Source organism: Sitodiplosis mosellana, unplaced genomic scaffold (genome assembly GCF_009176505.1).
Source record: "Sitodiplosis mosellana isolate CC-2019 unplaced genomic scaffold, AAFC_SMos_1.0 Smas_scaffold_6226, whole genome shotgun sequence".
Taxonomy (NCBI): domain Eukaryota; kingdom Metazoa; phylum Arthropoda; class Insecta; order Diptera; family Cecidomyiidae; genus Sitodiplosis; species Sitodiplosis mosellana.
Window position 1 is genome coordinate 6,969,381 of NW_022601467.1, and position 24,937 is coordinate 6,994,317.

The 24,937-nt window shown below is 37.9% G+C and overlaps 4 protein-coding genes across 27 annotated transcripts in view; 3 read left to right on the top strand and 1 right to left on the bottom strand.

The window, feature by feature from the left end:
* Positions 1 to 1,684, top strand: part of LOC129579283 (putative mediator of RNA polymerase II transcription subunit 26) — a 17,219-nt gene extending 15,535 nt beyond the window's left edge. For 2 of the 3 annotated variants that reach the window (XM_055469207.1, XM_055469209.1), the window contains 3 exons: positions 472 to 668; positions 772 to 1,152; positions 1,221 to 1,684. In XM_055469207.1, the coding sequence (XP_055325182.1) occupies positions 472 to 668; positions 772 to 1,152; positions 1,221 to 1,502 (860 nt within the window). In that variant the 3' untranslated portion in view covers positions 1,503 to 1,684. The remainder of the gene's footprint in view (positions 1 to 471; positions 669 to 771; positions 1,153 to 1,220) is intronic. The other variant, XM_055469208.1, reaches the window with a different exon arrangement.
* A 35-nt stretch (positions 1,685 to 1,719) lies between these two features.
* Positions 1,720 to 7,289, top strand: LOC129579278 (dosage compensation regulator). 4 transcript variants are annotated; one of them, XM_055469182.1, is made up of 9 exons: positions 1,720 to 1,758; positions 1,846 to 2,122; positions 2,194 to 2,426; positions 2,502 to 2,761; positions 3,557 to 3,730; positions 3,850 to 3,994; positions 4,082 to 5,444; positions 5,520 to 5,656; positions 5,726 to 7,289. In XM_055469182.1, exons 2-9 carry the CDS (start codon positions 2,044 to 2,046, stop codon positions 7,076 to 7,078), a joined length of 3,744 nt encoding a protein of 1,247 aa, XP_055325157.1. In that variant the 5' UTR covers positions 1,720 to 1,758; positions 1,846 to 2,043; the 3' UTR covers positions 7,079 to 7,289. The 4 variants fall into 4 exon arrangements, with proteins under 4 accessions (XP_055325157.1, XP_055325156.1, XP_055325158.1 ...); XM_055469183.1 differs by lacking the exon at positions 1,720 to 1,758 and having other exon boundaries at positions 1,837 to 2,122; positions 5,726 to 6,881; positions 6,918 to 7,289; XM_055469181.1 differs by having other exon boundaries at positions 1,720 to 2,122.
* Positions 7,290 to 8,053: 764 nt separating this feature from the next.
* On the top strand, positions 8,054 to 20,089 carry LOC129579280 (uncharacterized). 19 transcript variants are annotated; one of them, XM_055469185.1, is made up of 10 exons: positions 8,054 to 8,207; positions 8,348 to 8,586; positions 14,396 to 15,130; positions 15,211 to 17,012; positions 17,107 to 17,361; positions 17,799 to 17,858; positions 18,252 to 18,545; positions 18,653 to 18,832; positions 18,932 to 19,310; positions 19,414 to 20,089. In XM_055469185.1, exons 3-10 carry the CDS (start codon positions 14,554 to 14,556, stop codon positions 19,416 to 19,418), a joined length of 3,552 nt encoding a protein of 1,183 aa, XP_055325160.1. In that variant the 5' UTR covers positions 8,054 to 8,207; positions 8,348 to 8,586; positions 14,396 to 14,553; the 3' UTR covers positions 19,419 to 20,089. The 19 variants fall into 19 exon arrangements, with proteins under 19 accessions (XP_055325160.1, XP_055325172.1, XP_055325169.1 ...); XM_055469194.1 differs by having other exon boundaries at positions 8,067 to 8,243; XM_055469192.1 differs by lacking the exons at positions 8,054 to 8,207; positions 8,348 to 8,586 and adding exons at positions 12,228 to 12,430; positions 12,506 to 12,644.
* Positions 20,090 to 21,354: 1,265 nt separating this feature from the next.
* On the bottom strand, positions 21,355 to 24,297 carry LOC129579282 (uncharacterized). The gene is made up of 2 exons (XM_055469206.1): positions 23,108 to 24,297; positions 21,355 to 23,026 (listed from the first exon to the last, which is right to left on the bottom strand). The coding sequence occupies exons 1-2, from the start codon at positions 23,120 to 23,122 to the stop codon at positions 21,728 to 21,730; spliced, it is 1,314 nt and encodes a 437-aa protein (XP_055325181.1). The 5' UTR covers positions 23,123 to 24,297; the 3' UTR covers positions 21,355 to 21,727.
* Positions 24,298 to 24,937: the final 640 nt, after the last annotated feature.

Genomic DNA, 24,937 nt, shown 5'->3' on the forward strand with positions numbered 1-24,937 from the left:
TACCCGAAGTCATTTCGGCAAATTTGCCAAGATTTGAATATCCATCTAAATACACATACATTCGCATATGCATACGCACAGAACACATACACATTACTGAATAATGCAACGAATTATTGCAACCATCCGCTTGTCGATACACACTTCGACATATTATCAACGTCCAACGTCCTCATTGTTTGAAATATTCATCATTCGTACGGACATCATTTTCAATTTTGCAATTACTTTTCCGTTCTTCGTATGCTTAATGTTTGTTGAAATTGCGGACACAGTCGAATAAAAAATTCAAGCTTTTTCGGTCATAAATTGCGAGTGCCATTTGTGTACTGTGTGCATATGCTTGCACGCTAAATGTGTATATTTTACTTAGCTCTGTTTCTGTGAACCGTGTATACGATACGATACGATACCGTACACAATTCTTTAGCAAATTACATTTTCAAATAAACCGCTTTGCATTTGTTTCAGTTAACAATAGTCAACCGCGAAAGATTGGTTCCGTTGCGGATATCGATCCAACAAGCGGTGTATATGGGTCGATGGGATACAACAGTTACGCGCATCAATCACATTCTCAGCCACAACAGCAACTATCACACCATCACCAATTACACTATGCCCAGCAGCAGCAGCAGCAGCCACAAATGTCAATTTCGTCACAAATGGTAGGTTCTAGTGAATTCTAATGCCATATGAAGATGAAATGTGCGTGAAACGAATAAAGTTCTCTATCGATTTATTCTATTTTTCTCTCTTACATAATTTCAGCAGCAACAGCAGCCATCAACTTCTCAGTCGCAACAAGAACAATCACAAAATCAACAATTTCACTTCCCTCAACAGAGCACTTCGTTTGAATCATCGCCATCGAAAATAGCAGACGTTTTAAAGGATAAGTTTCATGAAGTTAGTGATGTCATGATGAAGGGATCGCCACAGGACAGAAAAAATCTTGCAAGTGTTTTAGTGTGCGCAATGACGAAGAACAAAGATCTAAGTGCTGCGAAAACATCCACCATTCGTCGACAAATTCTATTTGAATCATCGGATGGTTCATCGCTAAGCAGCCAAGAGATGTTTGGAGTATTTCAAAGGTTAAAGCCAAACGATTTTCAAAGTTTCAAAGTAACGGTCTTGCCATTGTTGTCGGTAAGTTTATTATTTATAATTCAATTAAATACAATAATTGGAATCATCACTTGTGTTTATCCTGACAGGCTTCGAGCCGAACACTTGCCGAAAACATCATCGGTAATTTGGAATACATGGTGGAAGCATTCAATCATGGCGGCACCATTCAAAAAGAAGAAGATTTGAACTCGGCCATATGCCATCTCCAGAAAAACTTTGAATATTACCGAACAAATAGATCTTTTCCCGGGGTACGTGATCTGATGATTGGTCATTTGTTAGGTAATGGTATAATTAAAATCAAAGATAAGTCGAGATTTACAAAAGTGATGAATTATATGTCAGGGTTAACAACAACAGAGCAATAGATTCCATTTTTGTTCAATTTACATACTTGCAATTGCGAATGGTTGTACACACGAAAAATTCCATTTCCAAAAACAATTTCTAAAACAATGCAAATCATAGAATTTTCAAGTAAGAAGAAGATTATTGTGTTCATAGGTATAACTCCTTTTTTTTCCTACAAAAATAAACATCACCATGCAAATATTCCGTTTTCAATTTTATTACTTTTCAGTTGTATTCAATCACTTTATGAAATCATCAAGAATTTTTCGAAATGTAAGTATTGATTGGATATGAATCATCGTTGTAAATTAGGAGATTCTAATGCTTCCAAAAATTGAACCGTAAACAAATAAAAAACAGTCGATCAGGCCACACTAATACGAGGCGTCTGTCAGAACGACAACACTACTACCGACTGTCTACAGCTAAGTTATTGATTTTCCATAGCATCATTACAGCAGTGTTTCTGGTCGCGTTGCGTTTATTTATCAATTTTTCCGAAAATTTACCAATTGTTTGTTCATTTCAACCAAACTAAATCATTTGACGACTATCGTAATGAGTGACGTTAAGGCATTTTTCCACGAATGGTGTGGCAAACAGAAGTTGGAGCCAATTTTTGAAACAAGACCCACTGGTAAATATTATCTGCCATAGTGCATTGAGTTTGGAGAAAATGAATTCCGAAATGCATTAATTATTCATTAGGACCGAAGCATCGTTTGCGATTCTTGTGCGAAGCTCGAGTGAATGGCGTTGCTTATGTCGGTGCTGGAAATTCGACGAATAAAAAAGATGCGGAGAAGAATGCTGCCCGTGATTTTATCAACTTTCTAGTTCGAACTGGGCGAATCGAAGCTAGCGAAGTGCCAGCTAATGCAATCGAACAAGGTGGAGCGTTGCCAGCTCGTGTCATCGCTGAAAATGTGCCCGTTTTTGAAGTTTGTATTATTTTTGCGAATGTTCGGTTTGTCTTTTTTTTTTGGATCTACAAATGATTGAAATGTATGTTACAGTCTGGTCAAGGGCCTGAAGATGTTGGTCAAGCCTATCGTGGTATGAATCATTCTGGCGGTGGTCAAAGTTTTGTTGACCGTGCTCAGCAAAATGCTCAACAGCAAATCAAAATGGAAGAGGCTGAATCATTGGATGTAAATGCTTCCATCCATGGCAATTGGACACTTGAAAATGCAAAGGCCAAGCTCAATCAGTTTATGCAAATGCATAAAATCCAAACTGACTATAAATATACGGCCGTTGGGCCAGATCATTCGAGGTAATTTGTGTGTTACAAAAGTGAAAAGAAATATTTACCGCATTTTCTTTTTTATGTTTGTTTCATTTCGATATTTGTTGTTTTTTATGGTGTGGTTTTGATTTATTTTATTGGAAATTTGATGCGCTGCTAAAATATTTTAGAAAAGAAACAGAAAGAAAAACTAGAACAAAACAAAAATCCACTGATTTGGAATGGCTTTTGCTTTTGGAAGAGATGATATGTCCAACGGTAAAGGTCAACCGAAAATATGTTTGTGCCATCGACAATATTGCGTCTATTGATTCCAATCGAATAGTTTTCCCATTCCTCTATTGCTGCGAGTTTCTGCACAATTGCACACAATTCACGGTTCACAGAATCAGCATTTTTGGTCTAAAGAGTAAGAGAAGAATATGTAGTACCAATTTGTATAATAATAATGTTTCATGCTCGAATTATTCAATGAAAATAATGCAATTGTGTGAATGCGTTTGCGTGTGCAGCAAACTCAGCGAACCAATTCTTCATCGAGAACCATACAATTTTTAACGATTGGGATTAATAGATTCAATTATTGTTACATTTTAGCCACTTGTTTATTCATAAAATGCATGATCGGCTCGAAAAACCCATCATTCATGTTGACAGCAGCGCATTGAAAGTCTATTAAAATAAAATTATATATGATTACTGATTCACACAGATATTAAAACGGTAGGTTCAATAACAATTTGAAACAAAAAAATTGATTCTATCGAATTTGCAATGTGATTGTAATTCTAAATTTAATTTATAAACATTCTGCAAGTACAGAAGCTACATGGCTGAAATGAAATTCTTTGTGAAGCAACTGAATCGTGCAATCACCGGTCGAGAAACCGGCTCTAATAAGCAGTCAGCGAGTCGTTCATGTGCTCTGTCGTTGGTACGTCAACTGTTCCATTTGGGTGTTATCGAACCATTCTCGGGAACAATCAAAACTAAATCGTAAGTGCACTCTGTCAAAACAATGAACAAAACACAATGATTTGGTAGCAATGTTATAAAAAGAATATTTAAAATGTAAACGAATGAAAAGTAATGGAAAATATTTCAAATTAAAACAGAGCCGAGGATCAAGTGCCATCGTATCCGGTGGCAATTGCACCTGATATGGTGTCTCGCATTGAGGAGTGCTTGCAGCAGCTTAATATCGTACCGATCGATTTGAATAGAGCTCCAATGAACGATAACAAAGAAATCAATCTTTTGGTATGTTCACATGTCTACTTTCAGTCGAATTCTGGCCAAATTATGTATGCAAAATATTAAAAAAGTAAAAAAATCTTGCAACTTTAGCTTCCATCTGAAGAAATAAAGCCCGATCCGAATCGTGTGCCACAAATGTCGTCGGTGATTTCTTGGTCGCCACCGCAACAAAATTGGAACCCATGGACAGCATGCAATATCGACGAAGGATATTTGGCAACAGCCGATTTGGACCAATTGAGCGACGATTTGTTGAAAGACTACCGTGATCGCTGTCAAAACGATAATATCCTTATGGACATGTTGGAATTTCGACGTAAACTCCCTGTGTCCGATCGTCGGAATGACATCATGGAACTGGTCAACGATAAACCGGTCATTATTATTCGCGGTAACACCGGTTGTGGTAAAACCACGCAAATTGCTCAATTCATTTTGGAAGATTACATCAATTCGGGGCAGGGAGCCTATTGTAATATTGCTGTGACACAACCGCGGCGTATCAGCGCCATCAGTGTGTCTGAACGTATTGCAGCCGAACGAAATGAAGCTATTGGCGAATCGGTTGGTTATTCGGTGCGATTTGAAACGCAATTGCCGCGTCCATTCGGCTCGATTATGTTCTGTACGATTGGTGTGCTGTTGCGCAAACTCGAGTCTGGTCTTCGTGGTGTTTCGCACGTTATCGTCGATGAAATTCACGAACGTGATGTGAACAGCGACTTTTTGCTTGTCGTTTTGCGTGACATGATACACACATATCCAGATCTTCGTGTGATTCTGATGTCGGCCACCATCGATACATCACTTTTTTCTTCGTACTTTGGCAATTGTCCAGTTATTGAAATCGAAGGCCGTGCTCATCCAGTTGACCAATACTTTTTGGAAGATTGCATTGAATTGACACAATTTGTACCGTCGCCCGAGAGTCGAAAACGCAAACGTGACGAAGAATCGGAAATGGGATTGCCGGCTAATGATACCGAAGAAAATCTGAATAAATGCGTTCGTGGCAATTACTCGCAACAAACCATTCAAACTATGGCTCAGCTCAACGAATCCGAAGTCAATTTCGAATTGATTGAATCATTGCTGTTGTACATTAGAAACAAGAATGTTCCCGGCGCAGTGCTTGTCTTTTTACCCGGATGGAATTTAATTTTTGCTCTCATGAAACACTTGCAAAACAGCAAAGATTTCTCGGGCCCGAACTATGTTATTTTGCCGTGTCATTCACAAGTGCCACGTGAAGACCAACGCAAGGTATTTGCTCCCGTTCCACCAGGAGTGCGAAAAATCATTCTGTCGACCAACATTGCCGAAACATCAATCACTATCGATGACATCGTTTATGTGATTGACATTTGCAAGGCGCGAATTAAGCTATTCACATCACACAATAACATGACGAGCTACGCAACCGTTTGGGCAAGTCGCACCAATTTGGAGCAGAGTAAGTTTGACAAAAAATGAATGCTGCGAATAAAATGAATGCTTATTAAATCAAATTTCATTTTGATAATCACAGGAAAAGGTCGTGCTGGTCGTGTGAGACCGGGTATTTGCTTCACGCTATGCTCAAAAGCAAGATTTGAAAACTTGGAAGAACACTTGACACCCGAAATGTTCCGAACGCCATTGCATGAGTTGGCTCTCAGTATCAAGGTAAGGAGAAAAGAACATAAAAGCAAACCAGCGAATTTCGTTTATTAACACAACATTATTTTCTTGCAGCTCTTAAGACTGGGTGAAATTGAGAAGTTTTTGTCGAAAGCCATTGAACCACCACCGCTCGATGCCGTCATTGAAGCTGAAGTTGTGCTTCGTGAATTGAAGTGTTTGGATCCGCAAGACAATCTCACGCCACTCGGACGTATTTTGGCACGTCTACCAATCGAACCACGGCTGGGCAAAATGATGGTATTGGGATGTGTGTTTGGAGTTGGTGACACATTGTCATCGCTCGCCGCATACTCCAGTACATTTTCGGAGATTTTTACCTTAGAATTGGGACAACGTCGTTTGAGTAACCATCAAAAAGCATTGGGTGGTCGTCGTTTTTCCGATCACATAGCCATGATGGTCGCATTTGACATGTGGCAAAATGCTCGCTACAAAGGTGAAGATGAAGAGATTCGCTTCTGCGAATGGAAAGGACTACAATTACCAACGATGCGTGTATTGTATGAGGCTAAGCGTCAATTGATCGATTTATTGATGCAAACCGGTTTCCCAGAGGATTGTTTGATCAAAGCGCGTATCGACCAGAATAATCCAGACCCAACACTGGATTTAGCCATTGGATTGTTGTGCACTGGATTGTATCCAAATGTGTGCTATCACAAGGAAAAGCGCAAAGTACTAACAACCGAATCGAAGGCGGCGCTCATTCACAAAACATCGGTCAATTGCAGTAATCTTCAAGTGAAATTCCCATATCCGTTCTTCATATTCGGTGAAAAGATCCGAACTCGTGCCGTTTCATGCAAACAAATGACAATGGTTGCCCCATTGCATTTGCTATTGTTTGGATCACGTAAAGTGGATGCCGTTGACGAGAAAACCGTTCGACTGGACAATTGGTTGAACTTTGAAATGGACCCATACCATGCATCACTTATTACTGCTCTCCGTCCGGCCATTGAGAATCTCATCATTTCTACGTCCGAATCGCCCGACGATGTGCTAAACCTCGAACCAAGTATAGCGAATTTGGTCTCTGTTGTAAAAGAGTTGTGTGTTCTGGAGACGGGTGACTATGAAATTACTCGCGAAACAGGGACATCACCGCAAGATGGCAGAGCCGGTATGCCACGTCTCTTCGGGGCAGGTGGCAATTCATTTTCGGGAGGTCCAAATAAACGTCCATATGGCGGAAGTGGCTTTCAAGGTGGTGGTTTCAACCAAGGTGGTGGTTTCAACCAAGGTGGTGGTTTCAACCAAGGTGGTGGCTTCAATAGCCAAGGCTCAAGCGGTGGTGGTGATAATCGCGGCTTCGGCAGTGGCAACCGTTTCGGTGGCGGTGGATTCAATCGCGGAGGAGGTTTCAACCGAGGAAGAGGCGGTTATGGAAATCGTCGTTTCTAAAAAATATGCGTGCAGTTTGAGATTTGCATTGAATTGAACTTTTTTTCTTATAGATTTTTTAAGCTAAATTCTTTCGTATATCAGAACCAAAAACAGAATATGACTGTCTTAATATCCATCTTAATATCCGTAAAAATGTAGTAGAAAACTAGGAAATGGCATTTTGTCACTATCAAATAAACATATATTGTTAACGTACGCTTTCATTTTACCGGTTTTGAAGTTTTATTTCGTTCGGAACTGTCAATGTCCAACTGTCATTGTCACAGTAGGATTTGTTTGTTCGGTCATAGTATTGTGACAGTGTGCCGAAGCCTATCTCGTAAATTTGTTGTTTTTATTTTAATCTTGTGCATGTTTTTTTTTTCTCTATCGATAAATTCAAGTAAATAACATTTGAGAGCCGGAGAAAAAGAAATGAATAATGTCTAAGCGAAATACTGTATCGTATGTTAAGCCAGCTGATCCAAAATTTTTGCAACAATTAAAAGCACAAATCGGCTATAATAGTGGACCTGATATTGATACGAAGGTAAAAAAAATAAAGACAAATTTGCTATTTACTTCAATTTTATCAAATCGAATGAAAATTACAGCGTCAAAGATTGGATGTGGACAGCGAGAGCGATCGGTCTGATTACGAAGAAGAGGCACCGCAGGTTGTTGTTGTGAAAAAAGGCGATTTGACTGCAGAAGAAGCCGAAGCTGAACAAAAAAGAATTGAAAAAGGTGCGTAAAATTGGGCGAAAAAATTCAATTTAATTTTCGAAGAAAAAAAATTGTGTTCTGGTATGAAATCCCAACGTAAACTACCAGAAACGCGCATCAACATTATAGCTAAACACGAAGCGCCCAAATGCCATGGAAGCTATCGAAATATTACCGGTTCAACCGATTGGCGACGATGTGTTTGTTTCAGTCCGTCCGTCAGTGCGTTGAGGTGTAACCAACACACAGTACACAATTTGACAGTTTGCCTGCACATTCGATGGAATACACACATGAATACACGGTCGCGGTCTGTGTGTAATTCCGAATTCATAATATATACAGTCATTCGCTTTGTGCGTGCATGTATTTCGGTTTTGTTTACAAAATTAATTCCGTCTACACTCAACGGAATTAAAATGTAAGCGAAATTTGTGTTTGCAAGCACGTGTTATAAGTAAATATTTTTGCCGGGCCACAAACGAATTATACAATTTAGCCGTTAATCCAGTGTATACTATAGTCTTTCATTTATTATCGAAATGCATTTCCATTTTACAGAGGAGAACGAGACACGGGCCGATTTAAGTCAACGCGTCGTATTCAAGTCAAAGAAATCGGAAAAACCCACTGCATCCACCACTGCCACTGCCACCGCCAGTGAAACAAAATCGAATAAAAAAGAAAAGAAACGCCCTTCGAAGCCTGAAGTGAGCAAAAGTAAACTATCATTCCAGATTGAAGACGAAGAAGAGGAAGAAGACGACGAATAGACATCAAGACTCTTCAATTAAGGATCGGTGAGCATAATCTAGTCAGACTTATTTAGGGTTGATTTGATTAGGCACAACATTTTCGGCACTGACAAGAAAAAGGGCGATGCGTGCACTTCACTTTTGAAACACATATTTCAGAAAGAGGAAATAGTACAAAAAAAAACCAAGTCTTTTTTCTGATCAGATCCCAAAATCAATTTAGAATTGCCGATACTAATTCGAAATGAGCTCAACCACTTGTCAAGGTTACTAGGATTCGTATTATATGATTTTCGATGTAATATTTCCGGAACCTTCTCTCCCCTTGTGAATATGAAATTATCATGTTATTTTGTTTGTCGCATCCCATATGCTGATGGTCATCCTTATCGAAGTTTTAAATTCAAGGGGCAAAGAAATGCATGATAAGACTTTCTTCTTCTTCTTTCTCTTCTTGTGTACATAGTCAATTTTAAAATATTCGAAGCGAAAGATTTTCCACAGATTGCAAGCGATGGTGTGATTTAAGCTTGAAATACTATTCCTATGCGTCTGAAGGGAAATGGGGAAGAAGGCATTGAAATGATTTTGATTGTTAATTTGAGTATGAAAAGGGTTTTCTTTACCCACTATTGGTACAATTGCAATCATGATTAACGCAATGCCACCGTCCTCTTCCTCCCGTAAACGGTTTCTTCTTTTTTCTTGCAGTAAATGGGGCCATATATGGAATTTGTAACAATTATCATAGTACATAGAAGAAGATTATATAACATAACTGTTTAAATGTTTAACATTAATAGCGACTTGCATAGCCGCGCAATTTGGTGTGAGTTTGTGCCTCTTGTTGTGTGTGTGTGCAGGGCTTTGTGAATGTTATATGTATTCATGCTGCATGACGAAACGATGGAATTTTCACAATAGCTGATTTTTCGCATCGTTGTCTATATCTTCATCATTTTGTCTTCTTCTTCTTCTTCTTCATCATCATCATCGTGTTCAACATCTTGTCCCATTAAAACCGAATGCGGTATACTCTGAAAATGTTACCATCGCTTCATTGGCGAGAAAGAAAAAGTTCAAGTTTTTCCAATCTCAATCTTTGGGATCAATTATTGGATCCGAACGCAAAATGGGCAACGTGGTAACAAAATGTACACCATACATGAACGCGTTTCATCGGTGATGGTGTATGTGATGTGCCTATGCCAAGAATTAAAAGTGTTCGGTTGCCATCGAACTCTTGGAATGTTGGACTTTTCGATTTCATTTTGACTCGTTTCCATTACCAAAGAGGGATAGAGAGAGAGAGAGAGAGAGAGAGAGAGAGAGAGAGAGAGAGAGAGAAAACTCTCTATTGATTGGATATTGTATCGACGGACATTTGATGTATGAATTTAGAAAATTTCGTTTGCCACTCGATACGACCGATGATGATGTCGATCGAATGCACTTTGATAAAATTCTTGAGAATCCTCAAAAAACTTCTCTTTTTTTATATTTCAACTAACTAAAGTTAGTGCACACATTATAAACTAATGCCACGAATGTAGTATGAAAGTATATATATATATAATGTGAAGTGAGGATGATAGAGACGGAGAGAACGAGGGAAAGGAACAGAGGAAGAGGGAAGGAGGGAAAGAGTGAAAGAGTGACAGAGAGAAAGAAAGAGAGCTGTGTCAATTGCGTGGCTATGGAGGAAAACGGTTGTTTGGTGCCTAGGCAAATGTGTGTGTGTGTGTGTATACATAATGTATAGTATATATATGTATATATACATATATTTGCGGTCCCACATCACACTTCCATCGTGTTTATATACACTATTCGGTATTTATTGTAACATTTTGGCATTCGAGAGAAAATTTCATGCCGACAATATGCACTAGTTGGGGGATTCCATAATGGGTAAAATCAATTGATATGCATCTTGTCTTGTTATTACTTCCCCCGGAATTTATTATGTTTGTGGCCCAACAAATTTTAGAATTTATAATAATTACAAACAATCAAACGATTGATGAGAGACTTGCAGGTATACAACAAAAAATAAAAAAAAAGAACACCAACAACAACAGCAACAAAAATAAAATTTGGTACATAAACCTTTGCACATAGAATGTCTCAGGCGCTTACGCATGTAATTGTAGAAAATGGTTATTTTTGTGTTGGTTGAGCCACCAATGCTCTTAACATTTTATACCAATATCAAAAAGTGTGTCTATATATACGAAATACATAATCAAAACGACGCTAATGGTCTATGCCATACACACACACACACACTCGCTCACTCACTGACACACACACACACACACACACATAGACAAATACACGTATATATGCTTACATATAATGTATATATATATGTGTGTGTTAATTATTTAATGCGCAAAATTTTCGCATATCATATAAACTTAAGAAAATAGATAGACACATCATATGAAAAACAAAAAACAAAATCCAAACTGATTTTTATTAATTGGCCTTAAATGAAACTAATCATATTCGTTATTCATCCTACTTGCATCAAGAATGTATGCAGACAGAAAGTTTCTCGCTTTTGCAGAACTAAATTGGTGTCAGCTTATGGAAATTTGATCATTTAATTGATTTAATTGAGAATCATGTATTTTAATCTGAAAAAAAACGAATAAGAAAAAAAATGTTGGCTCTTGAAACAGATAATATAATATGCTGCGTATTTGGCAACGGTTTACGTTCTCCGCACATTCTCCGTACTGTCGCCAGAATTATTAGATTGCAAAATAAGTTCGTAATTTTTATGATCCGCCCTTCAGGATTTAATTAAACCATAAGAAATTGGATCTTTATTCAATGAGAAAATTATTGATCCACATAATTTATCCTGTTGGAAATAAATCCTAAAATTCAAACTAAATAAATTACCATCATGGCATCGCATATGAATCGAAAAATAATGTGGAAGTAATAAGTTGTCTAGGAGTGGAATATGCGTCCGAGCGACGAATTTAAAAACGAGTGCCATTGCCAACAGTGTGCAACTTCAGTTACTGGGTACATGAAAAAAACAAAGGCAAAGCAACAACAACAACAACAAAAATATCAGCCGTAGCAACACTGACTAGCTAGTTGAGTGATCCGATGTGTAATTGCCGTCAGTCTGATTTGTCAGATTGCTTTCGCGGTATTGATCCGGATATTAGTTTGCGAACACATAGACTAGGACAGTTGCCAGAAAATTATGGCATATAAATAATTTGGTTTTGTTTCCAGTCGCTCTCTTTCGAATAAAATCAAATGTAATTTATTTTTCCATCGAACAATAAACTTGAATAAAAACGGCCAACGAGAAAATTTGTAAGTCGGAATATGCACACAATATTCCGTATTTATTTTATACAGTCACATTTGTAACTGCTGAAATCTAATTTGAAATTAATTCAAATTCAAATGGGAAATTTCAAAGTTGCTGGCCGTTTTTATTCAATCCGTTCGTCGATGATTTTCGAAAATTTAAAAAATCATGCGAATGATTCAACAGTGGCCACTGTTCGACGTCTCTTGCGCTGATTTCCTTCCATTAGAAATTTCCATTGTGTTGTGTTTTTATTTGAACCGGTTCGACGCTTAACGGTTCGTCAGCGAGCGGTAAAATTTCATAGAACCGTACGTCACGTGATCTCTGAACGGCAATCGCCATTTTATGTTTTTTTTTCCTTTCGGTGGCAATGTTGAGGGGTTCTTGACGTCTACTGCTCTAATAAGTTCATTAATAAAAACATTCGTCAACGCTGTTTCACTCTATTTCAACCGAACGAAATAGAATGCTAATAGCATTTAGTGAGTAAATCAATTGGAGTTTGTATTAAAATGCATCGAATAAATGAATTTTGCGTGAAATGTGTGTGTTGAGAATGTTGAAGATGAGTTGCTTTCCGTAGAATTGCCTTAAAAAATATATTTTTTTTGTGTATAGAAAGATTATCCAAGCATGCTGCTATGATTTGATCAACTGTATGAGCTTATGTGTGTGTACATTCTCAAAACTTGTTGTGTATGTAATTGTGTATTGGCCACACGTCGTTTGTGGTAGTGCATGTGTGTACCGACCTACAGTGAGTTGTTATTTTTTTCTCTTCTCTCAATTAAAATATAGAAAAAAAAGAAGAAAAAAACTTTTTTTAAATACACACGGGCAAACACATAATATCAACTGAGTTAATACGACAGAAACTAATGACGAAAAATATTGTGTGCAGTTTAGTGCGGTGGCTGCTGTAGCGGCTTTTTTTGCCAATTCGCATTAACAAAAAAAATTTTTTTCCTGCAACTAAGGTTTTCTTTACTGAATTCTTCTCAAGTAATTTGGTGTGAACCATTTGTTGCCATTTATCGTGAGTATAGATCGTGTGCTCAGCAAAAATTGTGTGCCAATAAAAACTGGTCGTCTGTGTGTGTCTGTCGTTCGTTCGTTCGCTCGGTACTTTTTTTTTGCTCTTGCTGTGCTGCTGTGAAGTGAAGCAACGACAGCTGCTGCAGTTGTTGTGCTCCGCATTGGGGCCCAAACCCGTAACATGATTTCATTTTCAAGATGGCGTTCATGAATTTGGCGTACCCAACCAATTGTGCCTTGTCGTGAGTGTAGTAGACCCGAATGTGACACCCGACTCGAAAAACTCTCTCTCACTCTGTTGCTCTCTGTATCTATCTGTACCGTAACCGTTTCCGTTCCATTTCTCGGGAAACACGGTTGTCTCTCACAGAATTGTCTTGTTTTGATTTCCACAAAACAACTATGTGAAGTGCATTTGATTTTATGGCATTATCAGCTGATTGCAAATTGTGTATGCATTCGAAAGATCTTCATAATAATTATGGTAATTGTACCATCGAAGTGATGTTATAATAAATGCGGAAAATTGTGGTAGAAACGCGACCAAAATTAGTGTCCAACATTGTGACGGAGAGGGTTTGTTGTATTGAGTTTTTCCTTTTTGATAAATAGCATTCATTCCATCGTCAGTGGTCAATTTAACCAATGGATGTCATTGTTCTTCAACCATCAAACAAATAAATCCATCGAACAACAATTCTTGTTTGCAAAACCACACTGTTTTCAAATGGTTCAAACGGAGTGAAACAATAATTGTTTGAAGAAAAAAAAAATCTTTTTTTTTACATATGTAATGATGAATTCATCATTTCGGCATTTATTTTTTAACACGGAATGATCCTTTTTTCCAAAGTTCTTCAATTAACATGTCATTGTGTTTTTCCCACAATCCCTGCTTCTTCTTCTTCTTCTTCTGCTTCGTTTTTTTCGTTCCTTTATTGAAGCAGAAGCAGCAGCAGCAGAGAAAAAAAAAACCAAAATCGTCATCAGACCGAACATAACACAAAAGATATACCATAATACAGTATACCGAATGCCCAGTGTTTTCCTCTCTGTCCCCTTATCCCAATGCTATACATATTTATAGTCGTGGCTATGTGTGTGAATGCTGTTTTAGCGTGAGTGTGTTTGTGTCGAGTGTCTTGGTTTTGAATGGTGACGAGTAAATAAAAGATCTTATGTGTTCGGCCCATGTACACATACATTCGGTGTATATAATGTTGAACACGGTTTTAACATTCAAACGAATGTTCGAATTGGCATATGGTGTTGAATAGTGCCAATGATTGGAATGATTACCTTTTATATGCAATTCCGGGACTATCGATCAATCCTAGTTTCGAACCGATAAAAAAATAATTATTATATCAAACCCATAAAAAATTCCATTTGCAAAGAGTTAACCATCGAACGACTATCATCGCAAATTCATTTATTTACTTTCCGCTTTTTTCTTTCGCCTCCCAAAAACAGTTGAAACCTAGAAAGAATTGATAAAAGCAACAACAACAACAACAACAACAACCAAGAGCTCAACATTTGAACTGTATCAATCGAGAACATAATAAGCGACGCATCAAACGGGGAAAAAAAGGCAATTTGAGTGGCAGTCAAGGCTTGCGCAACATCAAATGGGTGAAGTCGGCACAAATTCTGCAGACAGTCCACATGCTGATTTGAAAATGAATGGTGGCATCAACGGGAATTGTGACGATGAAGCAATGGACGTTGACGCACAAGACACACCGACACAACCAATCGCCAAAAATGCTGACAGCAGCTCCGATAAACCAGCAACACCAACACCAACCGTAACCGATAGTGACAATGTCATGGAAGTGGACACCAGTGGCAATTCAGATGGCGTTGAGTTGATAACTAGTGAAAATGATATAGGAAAAGAAAGTGTTGAAACGAAGGCGCATGAAAATGGTGCCGCCGATACGAATGATGAGAAATGTGATTCGAAGGAATCAATTAAAGAGACAGTTTCAGATGATGCGTTGACTGAGGAGCCGGCGGTAGCCGAGGATGACAGCGAATCGGATAAATTAGTCGAAGACAGTGATTCAACGGTCAAAGTCTCAAGTGATCCATTGTCGGCGGATGCAGAGCCCATAGATGATGATAAGCGCACAAATCAAAGTCGACCACAGTCGACGGAAAATGGAACAAGTGCCACAATAACGAGTAGTGATGATAAAAAAGGTTAGTATAATATCGAACCACAGTTCAAAGAACGTCAAAGATGATATCATGATTTTAAAAAAAAAACATTTTTATTTTAGATATTGACAAAGCGCAGTCAAAAGGATCCATACGCATCGATGACGATGATGAAATTCATGCGATTTCCGATTCAGACGAAGACGATGTGCAAGAGAAACCGGCTGAAAATCCATTGAAAGGCATCGAAGACAAAACGTTGAGTGGTTCGCAGTCCAACGGAATTGGTCTTGACGAAGACGGCGATGAAGGTGATGAAGATAAACCAGTTAGCATACACTCCGATTCCGATTCAGACAGTGAGCTTCCGAGCAAGGATGAAGTGCACGAAATTCTCAGCGATAAAGAAGATTGTGTGGTGATCGAGGATGAAAAGAAGCTTGATGACAGTGATTTAACGGTTCGGGCAGTCAATCGAAATCGCAAAAGTACGGTACGGCCTCGTGAAGATTATTCTGCGTACGATGATGATATCGAGGAAATAATCGAAGATCCACTTGAGCAAAGCGCACCCAAACGACCACGATTAACCGACCCATTAGCTAGCGAATCTCGTAAGCTCCAAGTGCCGAGCAACAATAGTAGTACATCGAAAGAGCCAACGTTAGTCATTATTGACACAAATACGATATTGTCGCGAGGTACCGCGGCAAATGTGCAAGCATTGAACAAATCAAATGTATCCGTCACACCGGTGGTCGGTGTTCCAGCCCAAGGTATTTATCCAATTGAATCACGAGCATCGATCACACCCGTACCTAATAACAATCAAGTGATTGCCACCGGGACATCGACGACATTGGCCGGTTTGAATGCGCCCGTTCTAACCGCCCTCACCGATGATATGTTCGTGTTGGAAGCACCGTCATTCATAGTTCCTTACATTTATGAAAAACCACCATCCGAAGATCTTAAAGAAATCGTTCTGAAAATGGGTGTTGAAATCGAAGAAAGGAAAAAACTGGAAGCAAGCAATGACAAAGGTGAACCGGAACCAGCCGAAGATGCCAAAGACGAAGAAAAGTCGGAAACTGAAGAGGCCACTACGGAAAAGAAACCAACGAAAAAGCGAAAACCACCCAAAAATGGTGACGATTCATGGGACGAATCGGATATGTCGACCGATGATGAGGGTGATTCGGATGTTGAGGATACAAAAGTGTTGATTAAAGAAGCTAAGGCTGATCTCGATTCGATCAAAACACATATCATACACCGAGATTTGACAAAAGACCCCACCTGCTTATCGGACGATAAGAAAGACGGTAACAATTACTTTGACAGTCCATTAGGGAAGTTTTTCATGGATATTGGCATCAATTTGGTGCAAGAGCATGTGCAAACGGATCTATTACGGCAGCAAAAGCGTAAACTAAACCGAGAGGGTAATCAAGCATCACCAAGTGTACAGGTGGCCATCAATTCGTTGATGAAAAATTTGGAACTGAGCAAAGGCAAAAATGATGTATTCAAATTCGAAACGAAACGATGCGAATACTGTAATTTCAAGTCGGAATCATCACTTGTTATGGCCCATCACTATGAGACGCCACACATGAAGGGTAGCCTGTACAAGTGCAACTTCTGTGCGTACGAAGTGAAACCACCGTACGATATATTGTTACACATGAAGACTGTGCACAATATTCAGGCGCGATTGGAAAAGGCAGCTTCGTATCATCAGTGTCCAAACTGTTTGTTCGAAGACAATGGCCGATCGAAATTGGCACGTCATGCCGTGGTGTGCAGCAAGAAATTCCGGCCTGAATTGAATCTGGCACCGCCAGTCGATTGGGATCCACCAGCTAAAATACCACGAATTAAACCACGACATGGACTCGTCGGCACTGCAAATGCTTATCAAGTAAATACATGCGATTGAGCTCAATTTGCTCCTCATTATTCCTAATTTAGCATCTACACATTACTTACCCATAATTCTTTCCTTTATCCATCAGGCGATGGCAGCGCAGGCACAACGAGCTGCAACGGCCGCAATGCAAAGACAGACCACAATGAATGTAAATGCAGCAGCCGTAGCAGCGATGAATAAGAACAATCGTGGACGACCACAAACAATCACCAAGGTGATGCCAACCGCAAACAACAATATGCGTGCGGCGCAGCAACAAGCGGTACGACCACAAATTCCAGGAGGCGTAGTTCTTCCGAATAACTTCCAAGTGTCAAATCCCGGACAATACAACATTCAGGTAATTGCATACGTTTATGTTATGCGTACACACTGCACACGCATAATACAAACATTTATCTCAGACACCTGAATTTAAAACAAGTAAAGCTACGTAAAGAACACTGATTGCATTACATAGATTGAAGACAAATCGTGTACTACTAAAATGACTTCACAAATCGATATTTGTCTATAGCCAGACTGTAGATTTATTTCATGTAGAATTTTTAATCAAAGTCGACTTAAATTCTTTCTATCGAATATTGTACGGCAAGCATTTTAGAGCAATATTGATATTTCGATGAAAAATTTTCATTCATCTGTGTTTTGTTTCATGCCAAGGTTTTTCTTTTGTTTCTAAAAAAATAAATCGATGCCTCCAGCGATTTACATCAAAGAATTGTATAAAAAATGATAATTCTAACGCTGTATGTGTCTTGTATTATATACATGTAGGTACCAGGTACTGGAATTGCATTGATGCCGAACGCTCAAAATTCATTCAATCTTGTGCAGGTTGGTGAAACTCTCTCTCAGCGGATACACGCATTTTGATATACCAGTGCTAACGTCTGAATGCTTTCTCTGTTAACGGCCGTTTGCGTTTTCGCTCCTCTGAAAATCCGAACACAATATGTTTTTCGCTAACATAATAAATAATTTAGAATAACAATGCCATCTAATTGATAGATTTTATGGATATAACATCGCTAATATTGACTAAAACTTCTCTTGACTAATTTCAAATACTAAACTCCCATTTTCAATTGGTGTGAAGAAGATTCATTTAATTCGGTTTTGGTTTCGTCATCCAACATGCATCATATTATCCACTTTAATTTCCAAAATGCCTAAAAATGTGGCACAATTTTAATTGTTTCTTTTTCTCTTATCATTTCAATCTACCAGCCTACTGGATCAAAAACCACACAGAAGACTTCACAACAGCCAAGTATATCGATAACAGCATTACCGAGACAAACACAACCGACGAGTATACATTCAACGACAGCAAGCCTATCCGCCGCGAATGCAATGCAATCGACATCAATTTTACCCAAACCATCGGGCGCGGCGGCTGCTGTCAAACCGGGCCAAAACCAGGGTGGCAAAGCATCCTTTGTTATTTGTGAAATTTGTGATGGTTGGATCAAGGACTTGGATCAATTGCGAAATCACATGCAATGGATGCACAAAGTTAAGGTACACAACTCGTTTTGATTATTCAATATTGAAAAAAAAAACGTATTTTTGGACAAAAATTCTAATCGTCATTCATTTGGTTTGTTATCCAAAAATTGGCATTGCAGATTCACCCGAAAATGATTTACAATCGGCCACCACTGAATTGCCAGAAGTGTCAGTTCCGGTTTTTCACCGATCAAGGTCTCGAGCGACATTTGCTCGGCTCGCATGGTTTAGTGACGAGTTCAATGCAAGAAGCTGCCAACAAGGGTAAAGATGCTGGCCGGTGTCCAGTTTGCGGAAGGGTAAGTCGTTCAATAAATCTTGTGAAATGCAGCAAATGGAATAAATTAGTTGTAGATTTTTGACGCATTTTTCTTCTTCCCTCCCCCCGCATATTGCAGATGTATCAATGGAAACTGCTGAATCACGTGTCTCGAGAGCACAATATGACTTTAAAACCTGCCCATTTATCCTACAAATGTACCGTGTGCACGGCCACATTTGGCATGTACAAACAATTTGAGAATCATGTATACTCCGCCCACAGTACGGTCGCGAAAAAATCCAACGACAGCAAATCAAAAGCATCATCAGCATCGTCAAGTAGTGGTGGTGGCGGTGGCAGCATGGGCAACAGTAGTCGAAGCAGTTTAATGGCACCTGGTACTGGTGCATCAATATTGAAAAACCAACCATTTAAAATAAACGACGAAATAACCATAACTCCTCAACCAGCATCGCGAAATAATCGGCCAATTGAAATCGAAAGTCACATCATTGGTAAGTGAATAACAGCCATTTTCGAAAGAAAACCAAATTGAAAAAGAAGAAAATACCACAACAAAAGGAGATTGCTAATTTTATTTTCCACATTTCCTTCCAGATTAATCAAATCATTGCGCAAATGATTGTGAATAAAATCACCGTTCCACAGCGCTCTTTAAGTTGAAAAGAAATAAAAAACAAAAATCTGTAATTAAAAAGAAACACACAGGCAAACTACAAATGTAGATGATAAGGAAATCCTATATTACAATTGAATGAAAAAGAAGAAAGAAAAAAAACAACAACATTGATGCTAAAGCTGAAGAATTCAACAATAGTGTTAAGAACTTATTTAAAATTAATTAAATTGATAACATTTTAGGAGCATATGCAAATTACAATTATAAATGCGAAATCTAAACAAAAAAACTTACAAAAAAAACATTAAAAGAAGAAGAAGAAGAAAGTAGCAACAAAAGAGGTATCCAACAATATAAGAGAGACAATTATATGCATTGCTCTCTTTCTTTCTCGCTGCGTTGGGTCAACTAAATTATTGTACTGATGATGATGATGATGATGATGATAGTGTATATGTTTGTAATACGAGAAAAAACCTACATGCAACACCTAGAAATATTTAAATTTAAACGCGTCATACACACAAACAGACAAAAATTGTATTCAAAAAGAAGACATCAAGCATTGGAAATAATCGTTTAACCCATGTTTAAAAACCATGTTCAAACAAAACAAAACCTAAAAAAAAAAACAAACCCAAAAACAATACGAAACATTATTGTCTCTTATTATTGATATAATTATGAATTTAAAATTGTACTATTGATTAGTATGGAAAATGTGGCAAGCGGTAAATTGCTGACGAGAGAAGAAAAAAAACATAACCAACAAAATTCGTACACACCCAAAAACACCCACACATACACACACATACGCAAGAAAAAGAAGAAGAAGAAGGAGAAGAAGACATTATTCAACAAGCATCAGTTTCAGTTCGGAATTCATTTTGAAAACGACTCGTTTTGTTTGCTTTTATTTTTGAATATAAATTGTATTCGTATGAAAAAAAAAATTCCACGGAATTATTTTCCTTGTCATTTTGTCTTTTTTTGCTGTCCCGATTTTAAATAGAAAAAAAAATTAAAAATATTTCCACAAGCGATGAAACAGGCAGTTAGTTCAACAGAAGAAAAATGAGAACGACAAATTTTCTAGATATGATGAAAAGCTCACCATAAGTTTGTGTAAATTATTCATACTTTTAATTTATAAAAATAAAATTTGATTTAAAATAATGAATTTAACGTAAATCTGATGACTTCTATTGTACCAACGGTTCGAACGGAGTTTGAATTTCAACCGTTTGAAGGACTTCTTTATCATTTCTTGTTTATTCATTCTTCTTTCTTTTCAGATAAATTCATTTGTGGCCATAGGTCAGTAATTTCCCTTATGATAAGGGCCTTATCATTATCAACGGAATGAACGCTGAACGGTTGTTTCATATCATACACATTTCGATGTGCCCATCTCTCACACTGTTATTAAAAATGTTATAATAGAGAGCATATTGTGACTTTATATCTCCTATGACTCAAATATTGTATTTTTACTATTCCAGTTCTAAAAAAAGTATGTATTGTACTCGCCTACCCGCTCTACATTCGTTCAGTCACTTCATAACACCAGTAAAAGTAAATTTCCGTTCAACTCGGTTGTTTTTCGCCCTGAAATACATTTTGAGTGTGGATAATAATTTGCTGATTTATTGCACGTGTGTCATGTTTGTCAGAAACAAGCAATATGTGTTTTCAAGAATGCTAACCCATTTGCCAACTAATGTCTCATCACCATAAAGTGCTAATGACTTGAGCCGATTCCATATTACATTCGAATTACTTATTATTATTATCGAACGGTGCGAATTGGCTTTCGAAAGCCTTGAAATTGATGGAATTTTTTTTGCTGCTGCTTTTATTTGTTCGCCTCAGTTCAAATGATTTCGATAAATAATAAAAAAAAAGAATAAAACATGACGATTCTATAGTAACATTGAAATGGTTTTATTTGTTGTTGTTTTTTTTAAGTGTCGCATCAGGATTATCACAATACTTTACGAACAAGAATTTATGATCAAATCGATCATTTCAAGCGATATTAGATAGAAAATAGAAATACAAACTGAAACATATAGATGGCAATATAAAAATGTTAAATATTAACCGTTATAAAAGAAAGATACATATATGTTTATATATAAAATCGAAACGAGAGAAAAAAACAACTAACAATTGAAATTCTCGAGATACATACATTTTTTTTATCGATCGGTACTAAAAAAAACAGTCTCTATTGTAATAGGTCATGTTGCGGCCACGGTTTTTGTTCTGTTTCTTTATCTGTTTATCAATTTAGAATTGGCTCAATATGACTGGTTCGGCTGCAATTTCGGCAAATTTCTCTTTAAGCTTTTGTGCTTTCTGCAACAATTGATCATGCTTCTGTTGTTGTTCACTTTTAACGGTGGTCGATGACGACGTATCTGTTTTGGGTGCGACTGTTGTTTCGATTGGCTCTTCGGTTGTTGTGAAGTGTGGCAATGGAGCGTTTATGGAACTCGGTGGAATGGTTGGGAATATCGCCAGACTCGATTGGAATACGGTCTTGGATATTTTTTGATGTTGAACATGTGCTAGTTTTTTATCAGCGCCGGGAACTAAACTCACTTTGTTGCTTGCTTGAATTACAGTTAAATTCGTGCTTTGAATTGGATTTTCGGTGGTGGAAATTCCTTCTTCGCCGCTCTGGTTGGGCTCCTCTGTGGTCACGGTCACTGCTTTCAATGCAATCGGATTCAATAAATGCAAGTCCACGCTACTTGTAGCGTCAAGTTTAGCCACTTTAATTTCGGGTTCCTTCTTAGGCTCCTGATCGTCGGTAGTGTCACGATAAATGCGATGCGATTCATTCGGTTCTTCGGTGCTTGATTCCGGATTTTCTCCGTTGGATGCTTCACGCTTTGAATGTTTTGCATCTTTTAGATTTAGCGCGGCGTTAACCAACGACGTTTCGACGGCACTCACTAGACCATTTAAGGGGATTCTCACGTCTTTCTCTTCAGTTTCTCGCAACGGCCGTGTGTAATTGAATAAACCCTCGAAAAAGTTTTTGTTCACATCCACGGAATCATCGGTGACATTGTTGTTGTTTTTGATTTCCTTACTATCATCATCATCGTCGTTGTCGCCAACGTCATCGTCGTCCACAATTCGTTCAGTTGATCGTCTTCGACGTAATTTTGAATTCACATTGAGTGCTCTCGAAAATAAATCCGATTCAATAGCACTGATGAATCCACGCAATGGTATTTTGGATTGATCCTCGATTTTTCGCTCCGGCCGTTTCACATCATCTGTTAGGCCCAGTTGTTTATTTACATCTATCGATGGATCGGTCCCATTACAATCCGTTGTTTGCCGTCGGACTCTTGCTTCTTCTGTTTCCTCTAGTGGAGGTAATTCGTCTTCATCGGACACCTTATAACTATCATTTGGATCATCGGGATACTTTGTGTAAACTGAAACGGGATATGTGTCTGGTATACTGGATTGTTCGTCACTTTCACCACTCACACTCGTGCTTGCATCGCCAAACTGATCATTGTAATCGGATGGTTTTGCATTCGCTAGTACAATTACACTAAATATAATCTGCGAAAGATATTACACCATTATCAATCAGTACGATTACTATCTAAACCAGAAATATTGGCAAATCTTTCAAACACTTACCAAAACTGAATTCATTGCAGCAGTGGCGGCGGCAGCAGCAGCGATGGCTTATTAGTTGGGTAATTTTCAAGTATTCCAATTTGACACTTATTCCGTTGGTAATATTCGTGGCTGGTGTAATCGTCGAGAGCACGAGTTTTGGTATGAAATGGATTTTCTATCGATCGCAGCTATTTATATGAAGAACAACCACTTAGATCGAACCCATGGAGTGCTAATTAAAATCTTTTCAGATGTTTTTAGCACCAAAGATCGTTTATAACATGCTACGATTGGCTGACTGCGAAGGAACACACCAGTGGTCATTGCTTAGCGTAGAAACACGAAAGAAAACACGTCGAAAAAAAAGTCGATCGACAATTTTCAAATTATGAAATGATACATGCGTCGCATCGCTTCAAGTTAACAGATATTTGCATTTGATTCCTTTTTGAATTGAGTGTCTTATAACATGCCAAATTTAGCATATATTTGCAATGCACAGGAATCGAAGGTTTCCAATCCTTTGTGATAACACAAGTTGCTCATTGGATGATTGAACATGTTCAAAGCTTTTCTTTGGCAATGATTCAGCATTAGTTTAAAATAAATGCATTTGCGATTGCGAATGTAGAACAAACTAAGTGGCTTAACGCCTGCACTGTGTATTTAATTTAAATCACGACGAATCCGCACAATTTAAATTTAAGATTGAGTTTTTTTCCTTGCTTTCTTAACAATTTAGTGTCAATTAGGACAGAGTAAAAAAAACTGATGGACGTTTCTCACTCTCTCTCTCTCTCTCTCTCTCTCTCTCTCTCTCTCTCTCTCTCTCTCTCTCTTTTTGATTAACTTGTACATTTGATTTAAAATGTAAACAATGGAAAATTTCAATCTTCGGTCGACGCGCGTCTGCATGGAACGGAATTATTTGTGCCGTGTTTTTTTGCTCATGTGCTTTGAATATATTGTTTCACTCATGGGTGAAAATATCTTCAACTGCTGGCACACTACGATTCAAATTTTAGCTAATTTAATTTTACACATTGCAAAAAAAGTATAGAAAAAAGAGAATAACGTCGAAGGCTATATGCTGAAAGTATTTGCACTGATTCATGCGGCATGTGCAAGCAGCAGTGTGGTATACGTGATGTCGATAAGGATGATGAGGACATATGATCAATGGGTAAATGGCTATTGCACGCCGTGTCGTGTCTGACCTCGCTCGCCGGCATGGGTATAGGCAGAAAGACACTAATTTGCATGTGGATAAATAAAAAATGATGAAAAAAATTGCGACGAAAACGAAAGAAATTTGTTTGATTTGCGCATTTTGAGGTATTAGAAAGCAAATACTTCAATTTCTCCGGAATAAACCAGCCAAATTTTTGACAAACATCGAAATAACCTATTGAAAAAGTCAGCTACGGGGTTAGCTTTAAAAGTTAAAGTTCAAATGTATATGTGGTTAGCTTCTGGTGTCATGAATCACAGTTTTTATTGCAAATAAATACTTTTTTCAATCTTGGAGGTGTGACAATTAATTGAATTTTACGTCGATACGAATACTATGGAATGTTCTATGCATGTTAATAGAATTTTTTTACTAGAATATGGATATGCGCTCATAGTTCGGCCAATTTCCGCATGCTAATCAGTTTATTTTCATAAAAGTACAAAGTTCCCCAAAAAAACGGCACACTCATTTAGATAATTGAGTAAATAAACCGTATTTTTTGTTGTTTGATAAATCAGAGAAAAAACACAATAATTTGTTTTGCATATTTTCTGAAATTATAATTAGCATGTCATAAATCGATTTGAAATGAAAAAAGAACCGCGATTGGAGAC

Coding starts and splice junctions, on each gene's coding strand:
- LOC129579278 (XM_055469181.1), top strand. CDS start 2,044: ATGAGTGACGTTAAGGCATTTTTCCACGAATGGTGTGGCAAACAGAAG. Junction 2,123..2,193: donor TTTTGAAACAAGACCCACTG/GTAAATATTATC, acceptor ATTATTCATTAG/GACCGAAGCATCGTTTGCGA. Junction 3,731..3,849: donor GGAACAATCAAAACTAAATC/GTAAGTGCACTC, acceptor AAATTAAAACAG/AGCCGAGGATCAAGTGCCAT.
- LOC129579280 (XM_055469185.1), top strand. CDS start 14,554: ATGGGTGAAGTCGGCACAAATTCTGCAGACAGTCCACATGCTGATTTG. Junction 17,859..18,251: donor ATTCATTCAATCTTGTGCAG/GTTGGTGAAACT, acceptor TCAATCTACCAG/CCTACTGGATCAAAAACCAC. Junction 18,833..18,931: donor GGTGTCCAGTTTGCGGAAGG/GTAAGTCGTTCA, acceptor CGCATATTGCAG/ATGTATCAATGGAAACTGCT.